This window comes from Melopsittacus undulatus, chromosome 6 (assembly GCF_012275295.1).
Source record: "Melopsittacus undulatus isolate bMelUnd1 chromosome 6, bMelUnd1.mat.Z, whole genome shotgun sequence".
Classification (NCBI taxonomy): Eukaryota; Metazoa; Chordata; class Aves; order Psittaciformes; family Psittaculidae; genus Melopsittacus; species Melopsittacus undulatus.
In genome coordinates, this window is record NC_047532.1 from 16,929,229 (window position 1) to 16,956,122 (window position 26,894).

The following is a 26,894-nucleotide window of genomic DNA, read 5'->3' on the forward strand; positions in this document are numbered from 1 at the left end:
AAACACTAGTGATAAGCTAGCTTTCCAAAGGCCTGGATTTTATCCAATACCTGGCAATAAGAGTATTCCCTCCTTCCTACAACTCAGCATTCTTACAGTCTCATATTTCTTTCTGTTGCCTACTAAATTTTATTTGTTTAGTAGGAGATAAGCAACTGTCCCTCACTATTCATGCACATGGGAGATTGTAGGACATGTGGCAACTACCATGTTTAAGTTTGCCCTGTATGCTTTGGCTTTTACAAGCAGTCCATAATTGCAAGCTTAAGCATGTCTAGATGTAGTTAGACATGCATTTTCTTTCATTACTTTCTTCATTGACTTTGCATGTTTTATGAGTAGGATGTCATTTGCCATCTTTTTAAGACATTTGCCTGTGTAGCATCAATGCAAAAAATAATGTGTACCCCAAGTGTTTAATACAGTTTGCCAGGCTGGGAGCCCAGAATGTAAGGTCCAGTGCAAGAGGGGAGGGAGAGGGATCCCATAGCTGGGTTTGCAGATGCTGAGCATCTTGTGCCAAGTGTAATTTGACCTGAAGCTGACCTTGAAGCTTATGGGCTGAATCAGGAACAGCCATTAAAAAGAAAATATAAGGAAAACAGACACCTGGGACTCTTATCCATAAGAAATGGAGTAAAAATGACTTTTCAATCAATCTTTTTTCATTACAGTTGCTTAAATGAATGCTCCCTCTCCCTTCACCCTTAAATCAGATGCTATGAAATGAAAAACCAGACTACACTGGACAATGTCTCTTAGTTTTCTGTTAACATTCTTGGTCTGTGTTTTTAACCCCCAGACTCGTCTCAGCAGAGTGCAGGGGAAAAAAATATGAAAACTTTCACATAAATTTTGTTTCTAAGTTTAAAGAATGGGATAGAAGGGGGTCAGACTGCCTGAAAATGTCTCCTACCACCTGTCTCAGGAGTGCTGCTGTTGCACAGTAACTCACTGGGGTACTGGCTATCTGAACTTGCTCTTTATGTGACCAAGGTACTCTGAAGGGTTTTATTCCTGTACAGATTCCAAGATGCTTCCTAAAAGTGGTGTCAGGTTTGTAGTTCACTGATGGGCTGCACCAGAGAGTGGTAGTAAATAAATCCTTTCCAAACTGATGGCGTGTCACTAGGTGGGTCCTCAGTGATTGCTAGGGGGCCCAACACTATTTAATATCTTTGTAAATGATCTGGAAGTTGTGAATGCTCCATCCCTGGTGGTGTTCAAGCCCAGATTGGACAGAGCCTTGGGTAATATGGTTTAGTGTGAGGTGTCCCTGCCCATGGCAGGAGGGCTGGACCTGGATGATCTTAAGGTCCTTTCCAACCCTAATCATTCTATGATTCTATCAGGTGTACCCTGACCAAATATGATTATGACACCAAACTGAGTGGGGAAGTGGAAATGTTGGAAGGGAGACCCATCCTGCATGATGATCTGGATAGGCTGGAAGAGTGGGCTAACAAGAACCTTATGGAGCTCAATAAGGATGAGTGAAAGGTCTTGCACCTGGGTAAACACAAGAGTGCAGCTGGGATCTACTTGGCAGCTCTGTGGAAAGGGACCTGGGAGTCCTGATGGACAACAAGCTCAATATGAATGAACAGTGTGCAGCTGCAGCAAAGAAAAACAACAGGATGCTGGATTGTATCAACAAGGGCATCACCAGCAGAGAACTCATTATCCAATTTGATACTCATCAGGCCACATCTGGGATACTGTGTTCAGTTTTGGTCCCTGCTATACAAAAAAAGATGTGGATAGGCTGAAGAGAGTCTAGAGAAGGTTGACAAAGATGGGTAAAAGACTGGGAAGCCTGCAGTATAAAGGAAAGGCTGAAAGAACTGGATTTGTTCAGCATTGAGAAACAAAGGCTCAGGGGAGACCTTGCCAAAATGTTCCAGTATTTAAAGGGTGGCTACAACGAAGATTAAAGGTCCTTTTTAACAAGGAGTCACATGGAAAAGAGGAGGGGTAATAAGTACAAGTTACACTTAGGGAGATTCCAGTTTGATACTAGAGGAAATTTTCTCACAATGAAAACAATCAGCCATTGGAATAATCTCCCCAGGGAAGTGGTAGGTTCCCCAACATTGAACATTTAAGATTTGCCTGAACATGGTGCTGGAACATTGGCCTGGGTTCAGCAGTAGCAGTCATTTTTTCCCCTTCTTGGTAGCTGGTGCAGTGCTGTGTTTTGACTTCTGGGCTGGGAACAGTTGCTGATAGCAGCTATGTTTTTAGTTGCTGCTCAAGTGTTTGGTTTGTCCAAGGACTTTCTGAGCTCATGCTCTGCTGGGGAGGAGGGAAGACCGGGAGGAAAAAGAGACAGGACACCTGACCCAGGCTAGCCAAAGAGGTATCCCATACCACAGCACATCATGCCCAGGATGTAACCAAGAGTTACCTGGAAGGGCTGGCACTCCAGGGGTTGGAGGAGGTATTGGTTGGTGCTCGGTCGGGCAGGGTGGTGTGAGTTATGGGTCGGCTGCTGGTGAGGTGTTCTATTCTCTTTACTTGTTATTGGCTTTATCATTATTATTATTCTTGGTGGTAGCAGTAGTGATTTGTGTTATACCTTAGTTATTAAACCGTTCTTATCTCAACCCGTGGGAGCTACATTCTTTGGATTCTCCTCCCCAGCTCTCCGGGAGTTAGGGGAGAAAGGGCGGGAGTGAGTGAACAAGACTTTGGGCTTTAAACCACGACAGACATCTAGTCTAGGTCATGTTTGCCTAGAAAGGTTGGACCAGATGATCCTTGAGGTTTCTTCCAACATTGTATTCCATGATACTATAGATTCTATGATTCATGGAGGCAATGGCTTCAATTTTGATGCTGTAGGAATCCTGAAGGAATTAGAGAGTGAAGCTCTCTACAACATGAACAGGACTTGGGAAGGTCCAAGGTGGTGATCTTCCCCCTCTACTCTGCTCTCATGAGAGCCCACTTGGAGCGCTGTGTGCAGTTCTGGTGTCCTCAACATAAAAAGGACATGGAACTGTTGGAACAAGTCCAGAGGAGGCCACAAGGATGATCAGGGGACTGGAGCACCTCCTGTATGAAGGCAGACTGAGAAAGTTGGGGCTGTTCAGCCTGGAGAAGAGAAGGCTGCATGGAGACCTCATAGCAGCCTTCCAGGGTCTGAAGGGGGCCTATAGGGATGCTGGTGAGGGACTCTTCATTAGGGACTGTAGTGATAGGACAAGGGGTAATGGGTTCAAATTGAAACACGAGAAGTTCAGGCTAGATATAAGGAAGAAGTTCTTTACTGTGAGGGTGGTGAGGCACTGGCACAGGTTGTCCAAAGAAGTGGTAAATGCTCCATTCCTGGCAGTGTTCAAGGCCAGGTTGGTCAGAGCCTTGGGCAACATGTTCTAGTGTGAGGTATCTCTGCCCATGGCAGAGGACTGGAACTGGATGATCTTAATGTCCTTTCCAACTCAAACAGTTCTGTGATTCTGTGTTTTGGGGTTTTTGTTTGTGGGAAAGGCAGTTGTATGTGTGAGCGTGAGAAGTGTAATTTTGTAACTTGCTGCTCCTGCTTGGAATTTTGGCCAAACTTTGTCTTTTATTACAAAGAAAGAGGAGGAATAAACTGTCAGGGCTAAAAGCTTCTTTTCTGCTTCCTTCACTAAGCATAAATCTTTTGAGCATTAGGGCATAAGTGATAGTAACTGAAAGGACAGGGCATGTTTTGAATGCAAGTGTAAATAAAGCTAATGAAGCCTTTACGTGTGAAAAGAACCTTTTAGAAGTAACAGAGGTGATAACCTAGCTGTTTTCAGGGGATAAATTTCTCCTAAAAAATGAAACTTAGTTTTCTAGGCATTGGTAGAGGATGCTTTTGGTAACAGTGGCTGTACTGGATATAAACACTGAACCCAGAAAGTGTCTGTGGTAACAGTGGGGCCATTGAAAGCTTGAAGCTGTCTCCTGCCAAACTTCATATCAGGCTGAATTTACATCTGATTAAATGCATGGGTGCATCAGTTCTGAACTGACTTTATCTGTTGTATTCTTCCTTCTAGAAAGCCAAATCATCTTCATTTCTCATATATGTTTCCTACTAGAGGAGGAAACAAAATCGGATTCCATGCAGAGTGGAGATTTTGTATGTGTACGTTTTATTACCGCAAAGTCTCACTTCTGTGCTCTCTGCCAAAGGAAGAGACTGGAAGCAAACACTTATGTTCTCCTAGCTACTTCTAGACTCAAAGTGAATGTCCCCATATGTATAAAGGCTTAGTCTGCAATACATCTTTGAACACAGAAGGCCACACAGCAGGCCTGTTAGTGCTCTCGGATATAGGAATGCCCTTTGTGAGGGTTGTTGCCAGTGTTCCAGGCTGTGAGCTGCATTGCTAATACTGCAGAGAACTGAACTAAACAGAAGCTCCACAAGTTTTGCAGTCTCTTGCACCCATAAAGGAACAAAGACACTGGTTATCCATTGCCTTTCAATACTTGTATCCTTTTGCAAATCTCCTCTTTTGGCTGCAGTCCATAGGAAAATGCATCTGATATTGCACAATTCTGTCCTAGTGGTCAGTAAAAAAGCAACCCTTCCTGTAAAATGAATGGATTTCTACATACACAAGATGATGTTCATAAGTTGTAGCAGGAGAAGATGGGAATGCTCTCTTGTTCATTTAGCTGCAGCTTAGCACTTACAAGAAGTGAGGGTACATGGTGAAGAGAAGCTGCAGTTCATGGTCTCTTTTATAGGGGTTCAGGAAACCAAATGATGAGAAGCAGACAAAGACAACAGAATTCAACAGCCCAAACATAAAATGAGCTGCAGAGCTCTCTGAAAGTTGTTAGACTGCATTCATCACTGAGACTCATTTTTTCCTCTTAAGTACATGGTTCCTAAGCTTTAATACAAAGGGAAACACACTCTTCTTGACTTCTAAAGCAACATGACAAACACTATTGTCTGTCCCTTGTAAATCTCCTGGATGGGATTTTAGTGTGAATTATCCCACGAGAGAGAGAGGTTGTTCTGAGAATATGAAACATCCATATTGGAGTAATGAAAATAAATGCCCCTCTTAAAATTGTATTGATGTAAACAGACCATTAGAAGGATTTCTGCTACCCAAAGTGACATTAACTGTTACAGGACAGTTTTGAATCAATTCACAATGGTGTCAGGTAGGTATGAGAGGTTATACACCTGGTTTCCTGAGCTGCAGGGCATTTATAATGAGGTTAAAGTCCTCTGGATACAGTTATGTGACTTACTATCTCGCTGTGTATGCTTGCTGGATGTGCCAAGGAACCCAGCACAGAAGAGATGATGTGATGGTGGCAGAGTGGGTAGAGGTGCTGTACAGGGGCATGGTCAGTCTGCAAAAGGCAGAAGGAATCTCTAGAGCTCTGGAGATCTAGGCTGCCCCTGAGGGATGAGGTGTGGTAAGTGCAGAGAAGGCTGTTGTGTGACTGTGAGACACTCTTCCCACCTACAGTAGAAGTTGCTGCCTCGTGTCTTCCATCCTATCAGTAGTATTGGGAGCAGAAAATTGGACTTGCTAGGCAGGCTCTCAGTCCCAAGCCTGGCCCTGCATGCTCACTCATCTTGCAACTTCCAGTAGGAGGAATGGATCAGTTGTAACTCCTTGTTCCTGGGACAAGGTCAGCTTTGCCTATGCAGCTAAGAAATATCAAGTGGCTTTGATTCATTTTGCCCTTTGCTGATGGCAGGCCTTTGACTGCCTCTGTTTAACTAATCCTCTTTACAACATCAGAAAGCTAAAGGAGCCCTTGGTCTTCAAGAGGGAGAATTGAAAAAAACTTCACTATATAATGGCAGGCAAATTTGCTTTGTCTCCAGGTGGGGTTGCCTAATTAATCTCTTCAACGTACTGATTTTGCAATGTTTCTTGACTTCTCATACTTCTGAATAGCATTAGCTTAAAGATCATTTCCTTCCAGCCCTAATCATTCTGCCTCTAGGGCAGAGCACATCATGTAACAGCATACTGTGGCACTTTGCTGATGTCTGAGGACAGGAAAAAGAGAAAATAGTCATTCAGCTCAACTTCATGGGCATTTGTCTTTCCTTAATATGGACTGGCTTTCACACTAGAAATTGCAGTCCAAGTGAATTTTGAAGATGTTGATCCATGTCAACATTACAATGGAGACATCTTCTGTGTGTATTGCTCTGTATAACCATGGGCCATAAGTCCTACAATTTCAGTGAGTGGTATTGTGCCTATATCTCCCCTGGGCCAACATGAGAGAGCGAATGCTTTAAAAGTATTAGCTAACACATTGCTCGTGACACTGCCTGCTGAGTCTGTGGCTGCGCAGCAGTCCGACTCACCAAGAGCATCCTGTGTGGAGTGCATGCAGATTTCCCCAAACTAGACTTTGCATGCATGGGTCAAACCATGCTGGAGCATCTAGTTGCTAGTGGGGAAATCTCAGGCAGGAATCCTGAAGTCCTGCCCCAGTTAAATTAGACCAGGGCATGATTGGTGTTCCTGCCCATGTCAGGGGGGTTGGAACTAGATGATCTAAAGGTCCTTTCCAACCTTAACTATTCTATGATTCTATGAATATGCAAAGCTCAGAACAGTGATGTAAAGACCACAGGAAGTCTGCGATTGTCTTAAGATCTCATTTGCATGGTTCTGTTAATGAAAAGAAAAACAGCTTCCAGTAAGTGGTCATCATTAATTTCAAGGAATCGAAGTTGTGAGATTAAACCCTCTGTTTAAGTGTAGAACTGTGTGAGATTGATGCTGATCAAGCTGCAGGTGTGGTAGTGGTATGTCAGGCTTCACAATTAGGACTCTTCTCTAGGTTTTTATACTTTTCTTTAAGCCTTTTCCATTCTCCTTCAATAGTGTCCCTGCTCTTCACAAGTGATATTAATCTTGCTGGTCTATTGTTTCCGGCTTTGTCTTCTTGACCCTTTGTACTTTGCCTGCCTTGGCTCAGTTCAGCTGAATTGATTTTTTTTTTTTTTCATTGTATTTTCAGTTCAGTTTTGTCTCCAAGGTGGCCTGCACTTACCTCCTTGCTCCTTCTGCATTGCTATGGCTGCTGCTCAGAGGAGCTAGCATTCATGTGTGACGAGGACTTAGACACTGGAATCTTCTCTTCGACACAAGGGCAGCTGGGTGAAACTCTAACTCTGCCCCTGCACAGATTGCTCATGTGCTCTGTGTGCTTCTGTCACAAGTACTGTGTAGATGTTTATAAGAAGCCTGTCTCCTTGACTTCTGCAGCTTGCAGAGAAAAGGGCGTAAAGCTGGTTTGCAGAGTAAGAAGGGACTTAGGATGAAGGCTGGCTCTTGCCCATAGAGGTTGTCTTTAATCTTTCAATGCTTCTCTGGACTCCGAGGATGGAAAACAGGGGTGACGGGGCATATGCCCAAAGCCAAAAGGGGGCACATTCTTTACCAGACCTGCTTAATGTTATCTAGGAAGAACTGTAGGCACAAACTGCTTAGCTGGGACCTTAACATGTGGGGAAACAGCTATTAAACACTATGTAGTCAGGAAGTGTGGATTTAGGGTGATTTTTGAACAGTGGCACACAGCTCTCTTTAAGGGTCACCCTCCCCAGGAGACTGGTTTCTTAATGGCAGATGTGACATCTAAGAGACAATTTCCAGATGTTCTCTATAGTGTTAGTTAAAGCGTACAGCAACTTAGTGCATGATCAGGGACTGGTTCTACACCCCTGGTATCCATGCTGTGATTTGGAGGTTGTGGTTTTGAGTTTGCCCTGCTAAATGTAAAAATAATTGGAGATGGATAAAAAAATAATTAGTTCATTTTGTTTTTATAATGCCACAGGTTTTCAAAGAGAATGCTTTATTTGCAATTTCATACAAGCTCATTTTTGGGTTCTTCTTCTGTTTTCCTTTTCTGCCCTTCTTTTCTACCTGCTTTTTGTCACTTTATCACTGAAGAAAAAAAAACCACATGGGGAAGGAAGAAATAAAGAAAGGTAAAAATCTGTTTCAGCTAAAAAAAGGAGGAAATGAAAAGTCTGTAGATCTTAGGATAAAAATTGGTTCAAGTTCTTCAGCCAGCAGTACAGCATGTATACAAAACGCTACCAGGCTGGACTCTGCTTTGTGTTACAGACAAGCATGAACCAGGTCTTTAGGTAGCACAGACAATGACAACAGGGCAAGTTCTTGTTCTCCCAGGTCTTCACCTACCCAAAAGGAGCTCTTTCTAGCATCGCTGAAAGATTTCATTTTTCATGGCTATTAAATCTCTATTTCCATGGTGGCTTCTGAATGGCACTGATCACTATTTTGGTCATTTCCCTTGCACAAGTCATTATGTAGTGCCATAACAGCAAAGTGCAAACAGAAGGGTGGCCGATTCCTGGTGTAGGAGAAGCCATTCAGCCTTGCTGGCTTTAACCATCTTCTGTCAAACGTGAAACAGGCTGTCACAGAATCGAGTGGAGCTGAAAAATGTTGTGTGCCAGTCTTCTCCCAGGCACTATCTTCTCAAAGCTGGGTCTGCCTTTTGCTCCTGGGGAGAAGCACAGAACAGCTAACTATACTGTCCTGGGTCACAACTGGAAACCCCTTGGAACTGAACCCCTAATTCACCGCAGGAAGGTTGCCTGTCCTGCACTGGAGATAGCAGCTGGGAAGTGACAGCCACCATACTCAGCTAACAGACCCCTCTATTGGCTTTGAGATAAACCCTTTCGCAATGTGCATGTCAGTGTGGGGTCTCAGTTTGTCCAACATGTTCATTGTCACCTCTCCTTTCTAATGGCTGTATATTTCATGCAGTAGAAGAGGTTGTTTATTTAAGTTAAATTTACCTTTTAAGATGTTAAAATTCAGTCTGACTATTCAAGGTAGGAAGTTAGACTGTCTTTGCCCCTGGTTACATGTGAACTCTGATTCTTCTTCTTCCTGGCGATGTTCGTAATAGCTAAGGATATGAGGGAAATAGAACCTTGACATTAGCTTGTGTGGTCACAGTGCTGCCAGAGTTTAAAGCCATTGCTGCAGAGTGCTTGGGGAGAGTTTCTGTCTGAGGGCCTGCTGGCACTTGAGAGTTCATTTGCATCCGAGGCAGGCTGTGAATGTAAAGTGCAACAGAACATTTCTTGAGCAATTCTTATTCAGGAACAAGAGCATCTTATTCCTTCTTAGCTTAATACGCTTCAAAGTCGATTCTACAATAAGGCAGTCTCCAAATAGAATTCTTTAGGAAATGGTGGTTTTTCTGTCTTCCTTAAACAGCGTCAACAAACCCTTAGGTGCTTATAGGAGCCCTGAAATATAAATCCTCCTTACTTTCCTTCCTTGTGCTCTTCAGATGGAAACACGTACTTTTTACCCTTCTGGAGAATTTTACCTCTTCATAACCAGAGATACCAGTTGCTTGTGGCAGCCCTACTCATGTGAGGACAGTCTGTTCTCTGAATATTCCCTCTTCAGTGCTAATTGCAGTGCATCTCCATTTCCACAGCAGGATTTTCTCTGGAGGAGAAGTAGCAGCTTATGTCATATTCTGCTGCTTAGCAGCCAGGAGCACATGTGTCCTGGCAGGGAGTGGCCCTAATTTATATCTGTGGAGCTTATTTCTTGCCTGGATATCATGCGGTGTAAATAAAAGGACAGATCTATCTCCATTGGTGAGGGGCAGAGCAGCACTTTTGCAGGTTTTATCCTCATGTAGAGACACGGTTGCTTTTGACAAAAATTAAATCACATTAAAAAGGTTTTTTCCTGCTGGAGTCCAGTGCAAGCAGTTACCAACAAGTCCCCTCCAGCACCACTGGAAGCAACTTGCAATATACAGCTTTCATCTGGGAATCACAGAGAGAAAATTCAGATGCAGCTAGTGTTTTCTTGGCCATCAGATCTTCCCAGAGGATTAGGGTTTTGTTTAACAAATCACTCTTATTCCTCTTTTCCCCCAGTCTCTGATCAGCTCATGGCTCAACCAAAAGTAGTTCTGGTGTTGCATACAGTCCCTGCTCTCATTGTCTGTCCAGACTGAAGTTACAGACTTTGCTGTGCAAATGGACTTATGTTTCATTTCAGTTTTGACTATCATTGATCAGAACTGCTCAGCCTCTGCCACCAGCTTCCATGTATCGAGGGGAAATGGATGCAGGATGTCTCTTGTCTCACATGCTATTTGTTTTGCTTGTGCAGTACTTTTAGATGTTCAGTACCTTAGGTGTAAACCCAGAGCAAGCAGAGAGCTCACCCTAGTTTCAGGGGAAAGGCAGCCATTTCTCAGGAAGAGCAAACCGGCTGCAATGCCACTTGAGTTTCCCATTGTAGAAGGCAACCACAGGCAAGAGGTACAGTAAAGTATCTCTTTACTGAAATAACAAGACTTCTCTGTTTCTGGAATTTGATGGCCCATTTTAGACTTGCTGCTTTACTGAGTGACACCAGTATTGCTTAGTTCTTGTGGACTCTGTGCCATGCTTTCCTACAAGAGTCTTCCAAGCGACTTTGCTTGAGTGCAAACAGTTGAGCTGCTGTACACCTTTAGAGTTGATTTGTATTGAAAGAAAGGAAAATCCCATAAAACTGAGGCAGTATGAACTGCAAACCAGGTAAAGTGGAAATCAGTGAAGTAGCCAAAAGATGTCATTAAAGCTGGCTTAGTATTTTCACAAGAGTAAGAGGAAGCGACCACTTCACTTGTCCCCATTGGGGAAGCAAACGTGAAGAGTTGTGCAAGTTTCCTTTAGGCACAGGCTGTCAGTTGCCACTGTTAGAATCTGAGGAATGTGCGTATGTATGTACCATCTTTGTATATGAATGGCAAAATAACAGCTCTTGCTAGAAGTGAGCAGCTGGGGTTCAGTCCTGAAGAGTGGACACCTCAGCTCTTCACCTGAGAGGGTTAAAGTTCTGAGCTGGAGCACAAAATAATGCAGTATGTGATGCTCACCAAGTTCTCTCAGCTCAGCTTCACACTTTGTTCTGTATCCCACATGTGTATTGTCTTGAGAGACATGGAGTGTTAGGGCACAGCATCACCCCTGCAAACTCCTTCTTCCCCATGTGCTTTTGCTCCTTTCCAGCAATATGGGTTCTGCTTTCGTGCCACCAGTGGATCATTCCAGGATTCTTTGTAGCTGAGTAGCCCACTTGTGACAGTGGCCACTTGCAAGTGCTTACAAGTTATTAAAGGTCAGGCCAAATTAACAAGATGCTCCATATAGAGTATTGCAGCACTCTACAGCTGAAGGAAACTGGGAACGATAGTTGTGACTGGCCTTCTACAGTGCCCCTCCAGTGTCTGTGTCACAGCTTTGTGTGCCTGCCTGATTCGTACTCTGCTTCTGGGTCTGTGCTTGACTGAGCAACACGTTTTCAGATGCTGGAAACCCTTTTTAGGATGTCTTTGAAAATATGTATTTTTCAGTTCTTCCCTAGCATTATTTATGTAATGCCCTTTCCCCTTTTCCCTGTGTATTAGATTTTCATATGTAAATGTATTATTCTTTCTTCAGAGAAATCTACCTTTTGCCTTCTTGGCTTATACCGCATTCTTTGCTTGGGCTGATCTATCCATCTTAAGACGTCCGTAGTTCTTATTGCAACCACAGTTAATGCCATAAGACTAAGAGCACAATGTAGTTACTTGCTTATGCTTTTACTGTATATGTGAAACAGCACTATATGACAAGCCCCAGAGGGAGGTGTTAGGTCAAACTAGTCCCTTCATTCCCAGTCCCGTCCTTGGTAAACTAAGCACAGTGAAAATCCAAACTTTACTTGTCCCCAGAGAAAGTCACTACTGACAGATTGTGGAAAGGTAACTCTGGGCATAGGGAGTGCTCAGAGTCCTGGTGAAACGAATCAGCAAAGGGCTTAAAAGGATAACTGTCATCACCTCCTGCTACTCCTCATAATCCAGCAACCTTTAGTGGTTTCCCAAGTAGAGCAAAGTCTGCTTAGTCCTCCCTGGGCCCATAAAAGAGTTTCTTTTTATCACTTATAAAACTTGGAATCTTCTCCCTGGTGCAGGCAACTTTGGAAATGTTAGGCTTCTGGTGCACTCTCCTTGCTGGCCCTGGCAGGGTTTCTGACCTCCTTGTGTCTGGCTGTCATGGAGGCGAAGAGAACAGTTGTCTCTGGGGAGCTCAGCCTACTTCTAGGTGTAGCAGCAATACATAATGTTCTAGATCCTTTTTTCCCCTGCAAGACCCTGATAGCTCTTAGAAATAGAAAACCAAAGAAGTTATTTTCTGTCTCAGGGTTTTTTTTACATCTTGGTGCTGTGTGAGCCAGTGGTGTACAGCTGAAACTCCCCTTTAGGGCCATGGTGAAAGGAGTGATGTTTTGTAAGTCGATAAAGAAATAACGCAAGGATGCCTGAGTTAATTCTGCCAAGGTACATGCCTGCTTAACCCTGGTTCATGCATTCGGGGCTTTTCTGCTTGTGTGTATACCTTTTCCCCCTTTGCAATCAGAGCACTTTCCTGGGTTGCAACCCTCTTGTCTTGCATGTCAGGGAAGGTGGATCTGCTGCATATTTCTGTTCAGTTCTAAGGCTTAAATCTTAACTGTATTTAACATTACTTAATTCTGTAAAAAAATTGAGGTCCATAATCCAGCAAATGTTTTCAATGCTGTCTGGAGGACTCACACTTACAGGAAGGACAGACTTTGAATAATAATCACTAAACGCATCATCTTCCAAAGAAGCATCTTCAGAATGGTTCTGATAAATCCCAAGTAATTCATTAATAGAGTGAGATCATCTCATCCCTGCAGTGTTTCTCCAGGAACCCTTTTGTTTCTTCCCAGGAGGAAAAGAGAAGCATCATCTGGGGGGTATTGGCAGGCTCATTTTGATGCAATGAGAACTCCAGGCTCTTTACAGCATATTAGGAGAATTAAAGGAAACAAAGCGACAAACAAAGCCGCCCACTCAGTCTGTGCTGTGCACTGAATTTGGGAACTCTTCGGGCAGCCCTGCACCAGATGTATACTCCTGCTGATAAGGTCTCTCTCTTTGACAGCCTGACATGTTCTTTCAAGTCAATTCCACAGGTCTTTGCACCAGTTCTACTGGAGAGCTGTATGACCACTCTCTGCGTCTGGGGGGATTAGTTTCTAGGTAAGCAAGCTACATCAGCCATCAGGGTAATTAAGTGTCTGAGACTATGGGCTTATCACTACAGTGGTCAGGAGGCAGCCAGCTCCCTTCTGTTCAGTCTTGCACATTTAACCAGACAAATTCAGCACTTGCAATGGCCTCATTCCACTCCCTTAATACTGGTCTACTTTTGAAGCTGGTGGGGTTCCCATTGCTGTAAAGAACAGGAGATGCAAATACCATGGAATAATGGGAGAGATTAACCAGATGTACCACCTGGACTCACAGTGAGTACCAGGGACTGTTGGAGTGTATGAGTACCATGCATTCAGAGGTGCAGTGGGAGGAGGTAGATGGCACCACTAATACCCTATGGCTTCTTTGATCAAGCGCTCAAGCAGCATGAACCCTCAAGTGTGAAGCTGTTGAGAATCTATTTTTTTTTCATTGTTCTGTGCCTTTTTCTAAAGTCTGAAAAGACCCAAAATCCAAAGCAATGGCATCAAAATGAGTCCTGAGGTCATAAATTGCTGGTTCCAACAAGTACGAGAAAGGGTCAAACTGCGAAGTTCCTTGGAGTCTCCAGCTGTTAAACTGTAGAAGCACCAGAGCAAATTTTAAGGCATGCAGAAGACTGCTTTTGCAGAATAACATTACATAAATGTGACTAGACAGTCTTTTGTAATGAGCAATTCTTGTGGTCTCATCACTTACTAAGGTCTGTTTAGTACTGTTTTTTTTCAGGCAGGATCAAGTATTGGCTACAGTAAAGTACCTGGATGATTTTCAAATAGGAACTGGACTTGCTGTCACAAAATGTTTAGTTGTCTCTTTTTTGGCTGACAGTTTCAATAGTTGAAATTCAAATGCCCCATCTGACCCTCCCCAGGTGGTCCTGTAAGGTGAGCATGACATATGCATTGTGGAACACTTTCAGTTCTCCTTGATTTTGTCTGGAAGGAAAAACGGCAGAGCTGAGAAGTACTCAAGCCCGCATTTCTGAGCTGACCAGCAATCCTGGTTGTCTCTGTTTCCAAAAGGTTTTCCATCTTGAGCTCTATAGGGCTGTTTTTTAGGAAGTGCCTAAGTGGAGGGAATAGGCTGGCAGCAGTGCAGATCTCTAGTGGCAACTGGGTAGAGAACAGAAAAGGTTCAGAACTTGTTCAATGCCTAGCAAACCCTTTTTGTTGCCCCTTGCTACATGTCCATGTGCAGTCAGCACTATTGAGTGTTATGAGTGTATTTGTCTGGTTTTGATCCCAAAGATGCTGCCCTGCAAATCAGGCCATTGCTCTCTCAAGTTGAACGTACTAAAATGTCAGATTCTGGTAGCAAGTTGCCAAAACTCAGACCAAGATCAGGCATTCCAGCTCCTGGTCCCACATCCTAGTCACTGGGAATGCCACCTTTAATTATAATCTATTGGCAATGTATATTTTTTCAGTACTTCATCAGGATGTTGTGCTTCGGCCCAGCAGCAGCAGTCACAGGTCCTCCAAACCAGATGTGGATCTTTTTATAAGGGAAGAGCCACAGCTCTTAAAAATACATAGGAAATCCCAAATACTTCTCACCAATGCTTTGCACTGCATTGACTTCACTTCTTGACTGTTGATTTGTGGCTCGCCCTGTTCCAGTTGCATCTATTTCTCTACCTATAGTCCCCCTGCTTAAAATGCATCTGCAGCAGCATGGTCTGGAACTCTTTTGGGTTTTGAGGCAATGCTTGCATGGTCTAAATGAAGACATCTAGCAAAAAGAGTCAGCCAGTGCACATGAAAGGCAGATGGTGTAAAAGTACCTCCTTTGTGTGAAAACAATATATCCTTGTAAAGGAAAGAATTCATAAGGTGTTTTCCACCCCAGTTTGTCCCATCCATTCTCCAGCAGACATACTAAAATGGGCAAGAAGGTCTGCCTAGTGGCATCATATGCTCCATCTTAATCGTAGAATCATAGAATAGTTAGGGTTGGAAAGGACCTTAAGATCATCCAGTTCCAACCCCCCTGCCATGGGCAGGGACACCTCACACTAAACCATATCCCCCAAAGCTCCATCCAACTTGGCCTTGAGCACTGCCAGGGATGGAGCATTCACAACCTCCCTGGGCAGCCCATTCCAGTGCCTCACCACCCTAACAGAAAAGAATTTCTTCCTTGTATCCAATCTAAACCTCTGCTGTTTAAGTTTCAACCAGTTACCCCTTGTCCTATCACTACAGTCCCTAATGAATAGTCCCTCACCAGCATCCCTGTAGGTCAAGATATTCCCACATCTTCATTGAGTTTGCAATCCTAATGTCATTTAGATCTGCAATGGCAGAAATGTCTCCTGTATCCACACATCAGTATGAGAGGATTTTTATAACATTATTGGGTGTCCTGGAAAGCAGAATGTTTGGGTACCAGAATGGGCTGGATTCTTATTTAAATGTGGAGCTTTGATGCACTAGAACACAACTGCTACTTGCTGTCTTCACAAACTGTGATCTGCTGATCTGTTTACAGAGGACTGCTACACACTTGTCCTCCAGCAGACACTTCAGTCCCCTTGGTTAGATTACTATATGCAGAACACATCTGAGAAACCTGATGGGGTGGAGGTGAGGTTGGGATGCCCTAACTCAGATAAGGGATTGACAGAGCCATCTTTCTCTCTTATGCTGGCAGAGCCCCTTTTGGGAGGCTCTTGACTGCTCTTCCCACCTCTTGCTTCCTTTTCATGGATTTCTGTTTCAGCCACACTGAATGACAGATTAATTATTTATGGAACCAATGCTAACTGGGGGACAGAGGGAGGGAGAGGACAGGTACAATAATTTCTTTAAATTTTCTTTAGATCAATTATTGTCTGTGCTTACCATGCACATTAAAACTTGAGTTAAAATCCATAGTGCCTTGCTCTTCCATCTTAAGTATTTGTTGCTAGTCATTATCAATTCCTTTGCATGAAATCCCTGCTGCAGAAGCACAGTTTTCTCTGGAGCTGATATTAGCACTGTTTCACTGGGCTGGCAAAAGGCAGTGAGGTAGTGCGTTCCCTGGGAGACTGGCTGGTTTCATTTATTCCACTGCTGTGGAAACAGGCCTAGCTGTAATGGCCTTAACATATCTTAAAATAGTGAAATTACTAACTCGAGTCAGTGAGCATATTTTCATTTTAAAAGAGTAACAAATTAAATAAACTCCCTGCATCTTGCATTTGAGACCTCAGTGTTTTATCTGCTGTAATCTAATTCAGTCATTAATTTCCTGCACATTCATTTTATCCCATTATTTGAGATTTCCTTTGCTTTTAATCCTATGTTTTTAAGAAACATAGAGTTACAGCGGATAATAGATGGGAGAATAAATGGTAAATAAAAGAACAAATATGCCATAATATAGCTTGGTGTGCTCCTAATCAATCTTCTTATCATAGCTCCATCCTTAATGTTAGGTGTGCAACTTTTCTATCTCAAGTTGACTAAAACTCCTTTAAAAATGTGAAGTTGGGCCATGTGTACAACCCACCAGGGACTTAACTGTTGCTTTTATGTTTTTATGATAGCAATGATAGTTACAGATAAAAGCCCCCTGAAATGACCACTGGGAACTAAAGACTTTTTTGGGGGTGCTTTAACCAGCCACACTTGAGCAATGAGATCTTATTTAGCACTGAAATGTTTGCCTAGCTGGGGACAAAGGGTTGGTATTCCAGGAGAATCTATCAGCTTTCTCTCTTTGTGTACTTTAGATGAGCTGTAACCAGGGATGTATCTGGTTGACGTATTTACATCCTCCCCAGTGCTATCTCACCTGTGCTGGTTGGTTCCTGTGTGTTTTGTCCTGGGTAATGGTGGTGTTTAGCAGTTGTCTCATTTGAGAACTTCCCATCTATAGGAACTACTGGGAAAAATTGTTATCTTCTTTGAATTTTCTAGAAACTTGTTTGGTTTTCATCATGTGGTTTTCATCATGCAGTCCTGTGCAGACGCCTTCTGAGCCTGTCCTAGAGGAAAGTTAGATGGAATTTGAGTTAGATGGAATTCAGTATAGAGGAGATAGGAGGAACAGAGGTTGACCTGAAAGATAGGATCTGATGAATACTCACTGAGGATGGTACTGCTTTCCTCTCTGAGTGCAAGCAATTCCCTTGCACTTGTGTGTAATGGCCAGAGAGGGAGTTAATGAAAACCAGCCAGTGCTCTGGATCTTCCCACTCTCAATTGCAGTAACTACTCAGAGAGAGGCATATGCAAGCAGATATCCATTAGACTCAGTAACTGGAAACTGTTGACTGAGGTACTTCAGGCAACAAACTTTCCTTCATCTGATGCCATTAACTAGGTGCCTGCTTTAGTTTTGCAGTGCTCCTTCATTACCCATATTATTTTTATAATTTTGATGATACAAACTTTGGTTTTGCAATAGATTCCAAAGGGGCCTTTCGAAAGTTAAGGAAACCAACTAATAACACATTCCAAATCTATAAATTCCTTCTGTATGGATGTCAGAATCAATGTGCCCACCCTTTTGCACCCCTCCAGCCCAAATAAATGTGTTTCTATAGAGTATAAAAAAGAAAAAAACCCAAACTAACAAACCACAGTTGAGTTTGGCACTCTGTTCTTACACATGAAGAGGAGAAGCAGAGTCAGCATCTGCAATGATCATGTGCTTATGGATCACTCTATGTGATGATCCTCTGTAGGGATAATTCCAATGACAGCATGATGTTAGGTCATGTCAACAACCCTGCTGTGAGTCAACTCTGCTCGTTTATCGCCATTCACATGCCTTCTCTTTTCCTTGTTGTGTGTTGAATATTGGGAACACTTCAGGCTAAGACATTATTGGATCATTTCTGCCTGTTGGCCTGTGCTGGAGGCTGCCCTGGAAGCACAGATGCACAATCCATAGAGACCATGCTGGCACAGCATTGCTGTGACCTGTGCTGAGTAAGGTTCAGTGTGTGTGACATCTTTCCCACCATGCTGGAATGGAGAGGAGCATCTATCTGTCTTTTTCATGTTTTGCTCTCTTGTTTTGGGAGGGAAGGGGGGCAGGAGGTGTTGTGTTTTGTTTTGTTATTGTTTTCCTGCAGCCCCATGAGGAAGGGCAGAGGTTGACCAGACAAGGGCCCCCTTTGCCAAAAGAGAATTGCTTGACAAACAAATGGTCGCATGGCAGTGCCCTGCTGTTGTTTACTGCTTGTGCTGTACTTGTTCTGTGGAGATAGGGCCAGGCAGCTACAATATTCTATCACCTTACAGTTTTTCACCATCACATTAAAAAACCTCTTCAAAAAGTCCAACCCCACATTTTTGCTTTCCTGTTCTCCACAGATGTGCCTTTCACATTGGTTTCACCCTCCTGTAATAGAACATTTCAATGGTTTTATATATATAAGCATCCAGGACTCCTTTGTATTTATTTTCCAGTGAACATATCCTATTGTTTTTAGAGCTTAATTCTTACCTTCTCTTTAAACCGTAGGTTATAGTGAGCTGACTGGAGGATACCAGCAGCTATTTAGTGTTAGGAAAATGGGTCTGAAAATATAAATGACTTATTTCTTGGCATATACTAGACACAGTACAGGATATGTTTGCATTAACAGTTGCCATATTGCATTAGGATCTGTGGAGATTAGATTTTCAGTAATAGAAGCAGGGAAAATGCATTATAGAGTTATACAATTAAGTATATTGTCAGACTGAGAGTCAAAGGATTGGGTAATGGTGAAACAAGGGACAAGACATGCTTTTGTTTGCAAGGAGCAAATGTGGAGAGGTCATGTTAGAGGCAGCAGGAAGTTTAAACAGAGTTTAAAGTGGTTGACAGAGGAAACATCCAGACAGAACAGTGGATATCACATGAGCCCAGAAGGTTGCTTTGGCATGTTATGGGTGAGGAAACATTCAACTTGCTTGTGAAGCACCAGTAGCTGATTTGAGCCTGGATTAGGGCAAGTAAAGAGATTCCACAGGATCTGCTGCTGAGGTAGGTGAGTGGTGCTGAGCTGCAGAAGACAGCAGGAATTTGAGAACGAGCATTTAGCCATGAGAAAGAGCAATGACAGAGAAGTGACTTGGAGTAGAGGAGATTTGGTCCCTATTCAGCACAGTTTCCATGTAGCTGCATTTACCAGGAAAGACTGTCAAAAAATGCTGTTTTGGAGGGGGCAATGTGACTGTGTATCTAACGACACACAGTAGTCATTATTGTTCTCCTTTTTGCTTGTTTTCAGCTCTTTCCTTTTCCTCACAACTAAGAAAAGCTCCTTGAAGTTAATGCAAAGACATGGGTTGATTTTTAGTGGATAAGTTTCTTCTTATGTCATGGCTAAATTGCTAATTTCTGAGCCATTCTGGTTCCAGGCAGCATCTATAATTACATGTTATTATTTGAAAAATAATTATTTTAATTACTTTCCAGAAAGCTTGATATGAAAATATTCTGTATTGTTTTGCCTCTTTTAATTGGAGAACTTTTCCACACCGCAATGTGCCTGAGTAGGCCCAGTCCATCTTCTCCATTTTATTTTAAAGTCAGTTGAAGAGCTAATACGTAGTTATTGGGCTATAGTCCTTGATTCCCAGCCACAGAGATTTGTTTTTAAATAATGCTTGTCTTATTTTTCATAGCTGATGTGACTGATTCAGATTGGATTATTTCATTTGACCCAAACTGGGGCTGCAGTTCGAAGATCCAGCCAATCTGTGGGCAGCCCTTTTTCTCCTTTAATAGCAGACTAATTGGCAGACCAATTAATCTGCTCATCTGTGAAGAGAAAATTTATAGCAATAAGTAGTTCTATTTCCAGAAGTCATTCTCTAAAGTAACATTATAGTGGCCTTGTTTACTTCGTGCCCTGCAACACGATCCAGTGCTTCAACGGTAGCACAGGTCAATTAGTGGACAAATTAAGCAATTATTAGCCACTAACAAGGGTGACTGGCATCATTACCCTTCCTGTTTACCAGCAAACTGTTATTTTAATACAAAGATCAACAAATAAATTAGGGCATCTGTTGTATTGCCATGTAGCCTTGAACTAAATGATATTAAATGGGCTTTGGTTGCTGCCAAATTCTTAACCCCAGCCTAATGAGATACACTGATATGTCTCTTGCTGATTATAGAAGCTGTAAAATTTAGTTTGTATTGATTTATTAACAGGAGGGCCAAGTTCTCTGCAATGGTATTTTTAAGTAGTCTGATATCTGTCTTTTTACTTTAAGCGTTATTGATCCAAAGACTATGGGGTTCCTCTGAAAGAGAAAGCAATTTGCTAATTGTATTGATTATTTGGATGCTTACAATCATTTTATGGTGAGGTTTGTATATGTAGATGTATGTTTTCACCTGATGCTTCTCTTGTGTTCCTTAAAACTGCCTTTAATTCCAGGTTGGATTTCTGTGAGTTGGTTATTTTTAGCTCTTGCTTTGTATTTTTATTGTGTGGGGTAAGACTTCTTCAGATTCAGTTAAGTGTCTCCTAAATAAAAAAAAAAAAAAACAGACTTAATTTCTTTGGATTGGGTGAACTTGGCTGTGGTACCTCCTAGTAGATTGTGATACATTGCAAAATGTTGGGTCTCATTTGCCACTGAGCTGCTCAGTGCCCAAGGCCAGTCTTTTCCCTTAGTCTGGTGTGCCCAGTGCAATAGTGAATCATGCAGAGAAGAGGCTCACCCATTAGGTGTTTAAACACAGTTTTCCTTGTCTTAGCCCTTTCATGCTTATGGCAAAAGTAATTCCCTGTGTAAAGCTGAAATCTGTAGCTTTTAGCTGCCGAGATGCCTTTGCCAAGCTCTGTGAGTGAGGCTGCATCAATAACAGGAGCAAAATGAACAGAACCTGGACAAACCTCTTCCCTGGCATGATTACAGCTAGAGCAAAGCTCTGAGTGTTTGGGCTCTCGAGTTACCTCCTGAATTAAAAGCAGCCATGTAATCCTTGAGGTGTTTGTGGTCCAGCATACAGAGCTGTCACAAGTACACACTCGGTACACTGCCACATCTCATGGTAGAAGTGTTCCACCAAGGTCTTTGGTGAAGTGTTGATCATGCACAGAATGCAATATTTGTGCTTCTTTTATTGTAGCTGTTATGAAGGATAGTACCTGACCTAGGATAAAGGAAGTTCTGGACATACTGATTTCTGAATAGCTAACTCTTTCAAGTATTTCAGAAAACTTGAACTGATGTGATGCTTTGAGTCCAGTCTTTTCCAACCCTAACTATTCTGTGATTCTATACTGTCTCAAGAGCCATAGACTAAGTGTGGGACTGTATCCCTTTCAGTAATTTAGATCCCTGCAGGTGTGCATACTGTGGATTATGTTTTAGACACTGTCAGAAAACAGTTAGAGCAGCAGGTTAACATAGCTGAGACTTTCATGTTTGCATACAGTTAGGAAATGCAGTTATTCGGGATCCAACTGTGTCCCTGTAGTTTCTTCATGTTCTTGCTGTTGTATAATGAACAAAAGACACAACACTAGCCAAAAAGCAGATCAATGTTTGTTTTCCTTCACTGGGGGGAGGTAATTACAGAAACATTTCCTGAGCAATATAATTATGTGTATGCTAATTTGCCTCAGAAATTCAGGTTTAGTTTCTTCTGAAGTAGAAGACCTGGTTACAGAAAGGGGCTTTTCCTTATTTAGGATTTGTCACTAAATAGAAATATAAATTGCTGGTGTTTCAAGTCGAATATACCTTGATCATCTTAGACATTTCAGAAGCCTCATTTTTTTCCCATGTGCATCAGCAAATTAGAATTCATTCCAACAGTAGCACAGGTTCAGATTTGTTAGTATCTGAAACACAAAATGGGTCTTAGGAAATAAGCTAACTGAAGAAATCACACAGCATGTGAAATTTTGGTCCTATCTTTAATGTATGTTTCAGCTAACTATAAACAAGTATGTTTAATCTGGCATGTACAATTGTTTTAATTTGTTTTTAAAGATTTTGGTTGGCTCACGAAAAATCAGGCCTGAAATTAGCATTTTTGAAGTCGGCTAGCTAGCCAATGTCATCTCTTCTATGCCTCACTGTTACTTGTTATATCTATTCCCTAGGGCTTTGCCCTGTCCAGCAGTTCTGATGACAGGATTCCACCCTTCCCCTGGAGAGCCAATTCCACAGTCTAATAGAGCTCGCCATTAGTGAAATTTTACTGATGATCGGCCTTAATTTTTCTCTGCTTAATTTTATCCTGTTACTAGAGCATAGTGATTGATTTATTCTGGGGAAATTCAGTAAATGGTTCCTGCTTCACAGGATGGACCTCACAATAAATAGCAAATTGTCATGACCTATCTGTGGGTGTCCTGAGATTACACAGGAACTCAATTTATCTCGACATTAATTCCCTGGAAGCTATTTCTGTCAGTACCAACTCAGTGGAGGAATCAGCAACGAGTTTTACTGCCAGACACCCTGCCTCCTGCCCCAGCACCAGCCTTGGAGCAAGGCAATGTTTAGTCACTCCCTGAGCACAATGCCCAAAGGCAGGAGCTCCTGTGGGGTCTGGTGCTGTGACTGTGCCTGAAGGAAGGGCATTTAGGACTTGGTTCCCTGTCACTTGCCTTGGTTCCACATCAAAGGAGCTTTGCTGATGAGTTACTCCTGATTTTTATGGGTGTAAAGTGAAGAATCTGACCTTCTAAATTCCAGCCTGTCAGTCCCAGTTTTCCTCTGCCTGTTACAGAGTTTATGTAACTCTCACAGTTCTAGTGAGGCATTTTATATCTCTTTATACATGCAGATGATCTGAACTCTGTGTTCACATGTCAAGAGTAGGTCTGGCCACATGCTCAAACAAATTTGACGTGCCTCAGCTCAACGAATCGCCACTCACAAGCTGAGCTGCAGCAATGTGCCCCTGAATGCAGTGCTGTGTATGTAAGGTGCCAACAAGTAGAACTTGTAGGTTATACTTCATTTCACCATTTAAGAAGAGAAATGTTTTGTTGTGGCTCAGCTGATAAGCAGTAACTTCTCCTGCTGTGGAAACTTGACTGTGTCTGATAATGTCAGTGTATTGTGCTTGTTGTGAGGATGAGCTAAGATATTTATCCTATTATTTCTGGAATTTTAGAAGGTGGCAGGTGCTGCATGATTGCAAGTGGTTTGTTCTGTTGGAAGCAGGAGCAGGGCTGGGAAGGAACCAAGATGAATTCTAACCTTTTATATGTGAAATTTCAGCTAGATATCTGGAAATGGTTGATGATATAACCCTTCTTCTTCAAAATCTTCTGTCATTTTTCACAGGTATAATTGATTTCCTTGTAAGCCAGCATCCTATTGCGAAGGTACTGAGAGACCACCTGGTCTTCAAGATTGCACCCATGCTCAATCCTGATGGAGTATACCTAGGAAATTATAGGTATGGTATAGAGAATGATATTGGTGTTGCTGTATCTACCTTATACACCCTGCACTGTTTTGTTTCTGAATCTTATGTGGCTTGTTTCAATCAATTCCTCTTAAACTGAAGGTTCTCACGTGGCCATATGCTTCCTGAAGTTCCTGTTGAGGAATAGAGCTCAGAGGCAAATTTGCTTGCTTTAGGAGGTAGAGAGCAACTCTCCAAGACAACAGGTTATCTGCTCTGCAAACCCCCTCTAGCTGTGGGTGTTCAAGTCAGCTTAGAGTTAGACCTTAGCTGTGTTTTATAAATGCATTCATTATGCTGCTCATCAGCCTCTATGTAAATGTGTCAGTCAATCACAGTTCCCTTCAGCTACCCAGATCATCCATTAAAGTCACAGATTTCAGTCTATTATTGTACTGTAATAGATAGGGATACATGGAATGGAGTAATCATTCCACCCTATGCTAATTTTGCTTCATTTTAGTGTTTGAATTACTACTTTACCACCTCCTCTGTTGAGAACGCATTCAGATAATCTTTTGTTTTCCCTAAAATTGGTTGCTGTTAATGCATTTATTTACAAAATAAATGTGCTGCTGGAGGTGATAATGAAAAGCAGTTGATTAGTTGATGATTTGTTTGTGGGGGCAATTACATGTACCACATAGTTCTCTGGAGAAGCCCCTGAGAAATGTAATACACTGTATGTGGTTTTGCTTACAGCGCAGGACTAAATAACACAATAAACTCTGTAGCCAGGCTACCTTGAGCTTTGATCTAATTAGGTATTGCATTGCTAAGCAGAATAAGACTAGTTTATTGTGTGGATAAGGAGACCAATGAAGACAGGAGACAGGAAGAAGATGGAAGTCACAGAGAACAGTGCTGCTGGCTGTTCTTTATTTTGATATGTGCTTTTTAACCCCCCTGAAATGAAGTAGTTTTCATTTTCTCCCATAAATTCACTTGCCCTGTACATTTTTCTCCTGCACTTTTTTTTTCATTTATTATATGGGGTTTTTATTTATACTTTTCAAAAAGCATGCAGATTTACAGTCATATACATGGCTCATAACTTCAAAAGCCTTTTGGGAACCCAGGTATTATGAAAGGGCATTAGAATTCATTTGGAATTGCTGAGCCTGATTGTCTATTATTGTTTTAGCTTTTCATGATAGGCAGAGTTTCCAGCCCTCCTGAACTAAAGAGAGTTTTAATGAGGTAGTTGGAAAAGCATTTGATTTTCTTGCAATTCTTCACTTTATTTACAAATGCCCTAACGTTACTAATAACTTAAAAATGAGGGTAGTAAGCAAAATGCTACCTATTATCTTGAGAAGAATATTAAAAAGCTTAGTAATGCGCCAGCATCGTAGTTAACTAGTGCTGAGTGAATAATTTACAGCAAACACTTTATTTCCAGCTCATGCAAAATCCACAAGCACATCACAATGTGTTTGCTTGAATTTACTGGATGAATTTTAAAAAAATCTCTAAGGATCAATTGCTAGTATTTGAAAATTTAACTCTGAGGCTTCTCTGTGATTGGCTAGATAACTCTGTTTCATCTCTTTTGGTCTTTGTTCAAATTAGCACATAAATAGGACTTTCAGAAGTCTTCCACCTACTGGGGTGTAACACAGATCTATTGGCTGGGGACAATCCCCCCTGCTTTTGCACACAAGGTCTGTGGTGCCATATGCAGCAAGAGCAGTTTCAGGCATCTGAACTTCTACTTCCTGTTATCTCCCTCTTTCTCAAAGCAGCAGCTGGTGACTATTTCTTTGGTTCATTGAAGGTTCACATTCAGAGCTATGCAAGCTAAGATAATGAAATGGGTAATTAAACCTCATGCTTGAGTTTGTAAATTGATCTCCTGCCAGTGTGAGAGAGAGGGTTTTTTTTTACCCCACCAGTACACAGCTTTGTACAATTGACAAAGTATACTGTCGGATGCACTTCACTGTCCTCTGAAATCCCAGGCGCAGTGGGCAGCATTAAAAGCCTGAGTATGTCAGCAGTTCTCATAGAAGGGATGGGATGCACTAGTTCTCCTGTGATCAAAACAGAAATGAACCACTCGTTTACCCAGAATGATGTAGTATCAGTTGGCTGTTGGGATTTTTCTTCAGTGTCACTTTTGGGGATACGAAACTTTCACAGAGGGTGTGCGTCCTGTGCTTTTCTTATCCTTGCTCCTTTGTTCTGAGTGCTCATGAACTGAGGTTTAGGAGTTTGAGCCAAATCTGCAACAATAATGCCAAGAATTGCCTATTATCTATAAAATGTTGCTCATTCTCAAGAGAATAGACCAAATGGGTTGTGACTCTAAGGGGACTTCCATGTGGTGAAATGCTCATAACCAGCAACAAGTGAGTTTAATATCACAGCCATAAAGCACAAGTGCTCGTGGTACAGACACATCTGTGAGGAAAGTTGTTTATATGTTGCATGTATATTCAGGCAGCTCTAAAATAAATGGCCTGGAAATCAGTGCTCAGCATATCAGAATGCACGGAAACAGGGTGCTAGATTTTACTGGTTTATTCAAGTATATGCAAGAATTTAAAATTATTTGTGGACCCATACAGTTAAGAATGAAAAAGACAAGAGGCCTTATGGGACTTAAAGGGGTGGTTAAGCATCCCCTCTAATGTAGAATGTTTGTAAAGTCCCTACATAATTTTTAAAAGTATTCTTAAAAAATAGATGGACCAAATTCAGAATTTGATTGTAATTTTAGAGCATGAATCTTTTAATAGAAAATGAACTTGTATGGCTCTCTCTCTTCATAGCAGTTATATGTACATAAACCAAGAGAGTTTGTGAAATTACTTCTGCTGGATTTTGTTTCCAGTGAAATTTCTGAGTGGCTGTTTAAAAATCAGAACATTAACATTGCTTTCACCTGTTTCTTTCTGAAAAGAGCTAAGAAACGACAAATCACAGGCAAACCATACTACAATAGATCAGACTTGGCTGGGCACAAGTGTTGGAAGGGTTAGATGCACGGAAGTGGTGCTCTGGGCATACAAATTTACCTGTAAGCCAAAGTACTGACTGGCTAACTGGGATTGCTTCTGCTTGCAGTGCTCACTGTTGTTTGTTGGTTTGCTAACATCAGACCCTTCTGTGCATATGTCTGCACTTCACTCTTTCTTCAGGGATAAACCCCCCCCTCCATAGTCCTTTTCTTGCCCCATGGGTACACCCAGCTCTTTCTAGCGTATGGGATAATGATAGGTACATTTTCACCATGGTCAACAATACAAGGTCTCTCCTAAAACAGGATGACAGGCTTTTATCCCTTGCTCAAAGTCTTTAAAGCCTGATATTCCTGTGCTTCTACATCTAACTGGCAGTTATGGTGTATAGGAAATGCTGTGCCACATGGGCTTCTTAATTTAATTGCCCAGGAAGATACCATTTGTTTACCTAGCTAAAAGTCTTCA

The 26,894-nt window shown here is 42.0% G+C and overlaps 1 protein-coding gene across 1 annotated transcript in view; it reads left to right on the forward strand.

Annotated features, from left to right (window-relative positions):
* The window catches only part of AGBL4 (AGBL carboxypeptidase 4), a 952,894-nt gene that overhangs the window by 729,980 nt on the left and 196,020 nt on the right, over positions 1-26,894 (forward strand). The window contains exon 8 of the mRNA XM_034063537.1: positions 23,340-23,454. Coding sequence (XP_033919428.1) covers positions 23,340-23,454 — 115 coding nt within the window. The remainder of the gene's footprint in view (positions 1-23,339; positions 23,455-26,894) is intronic.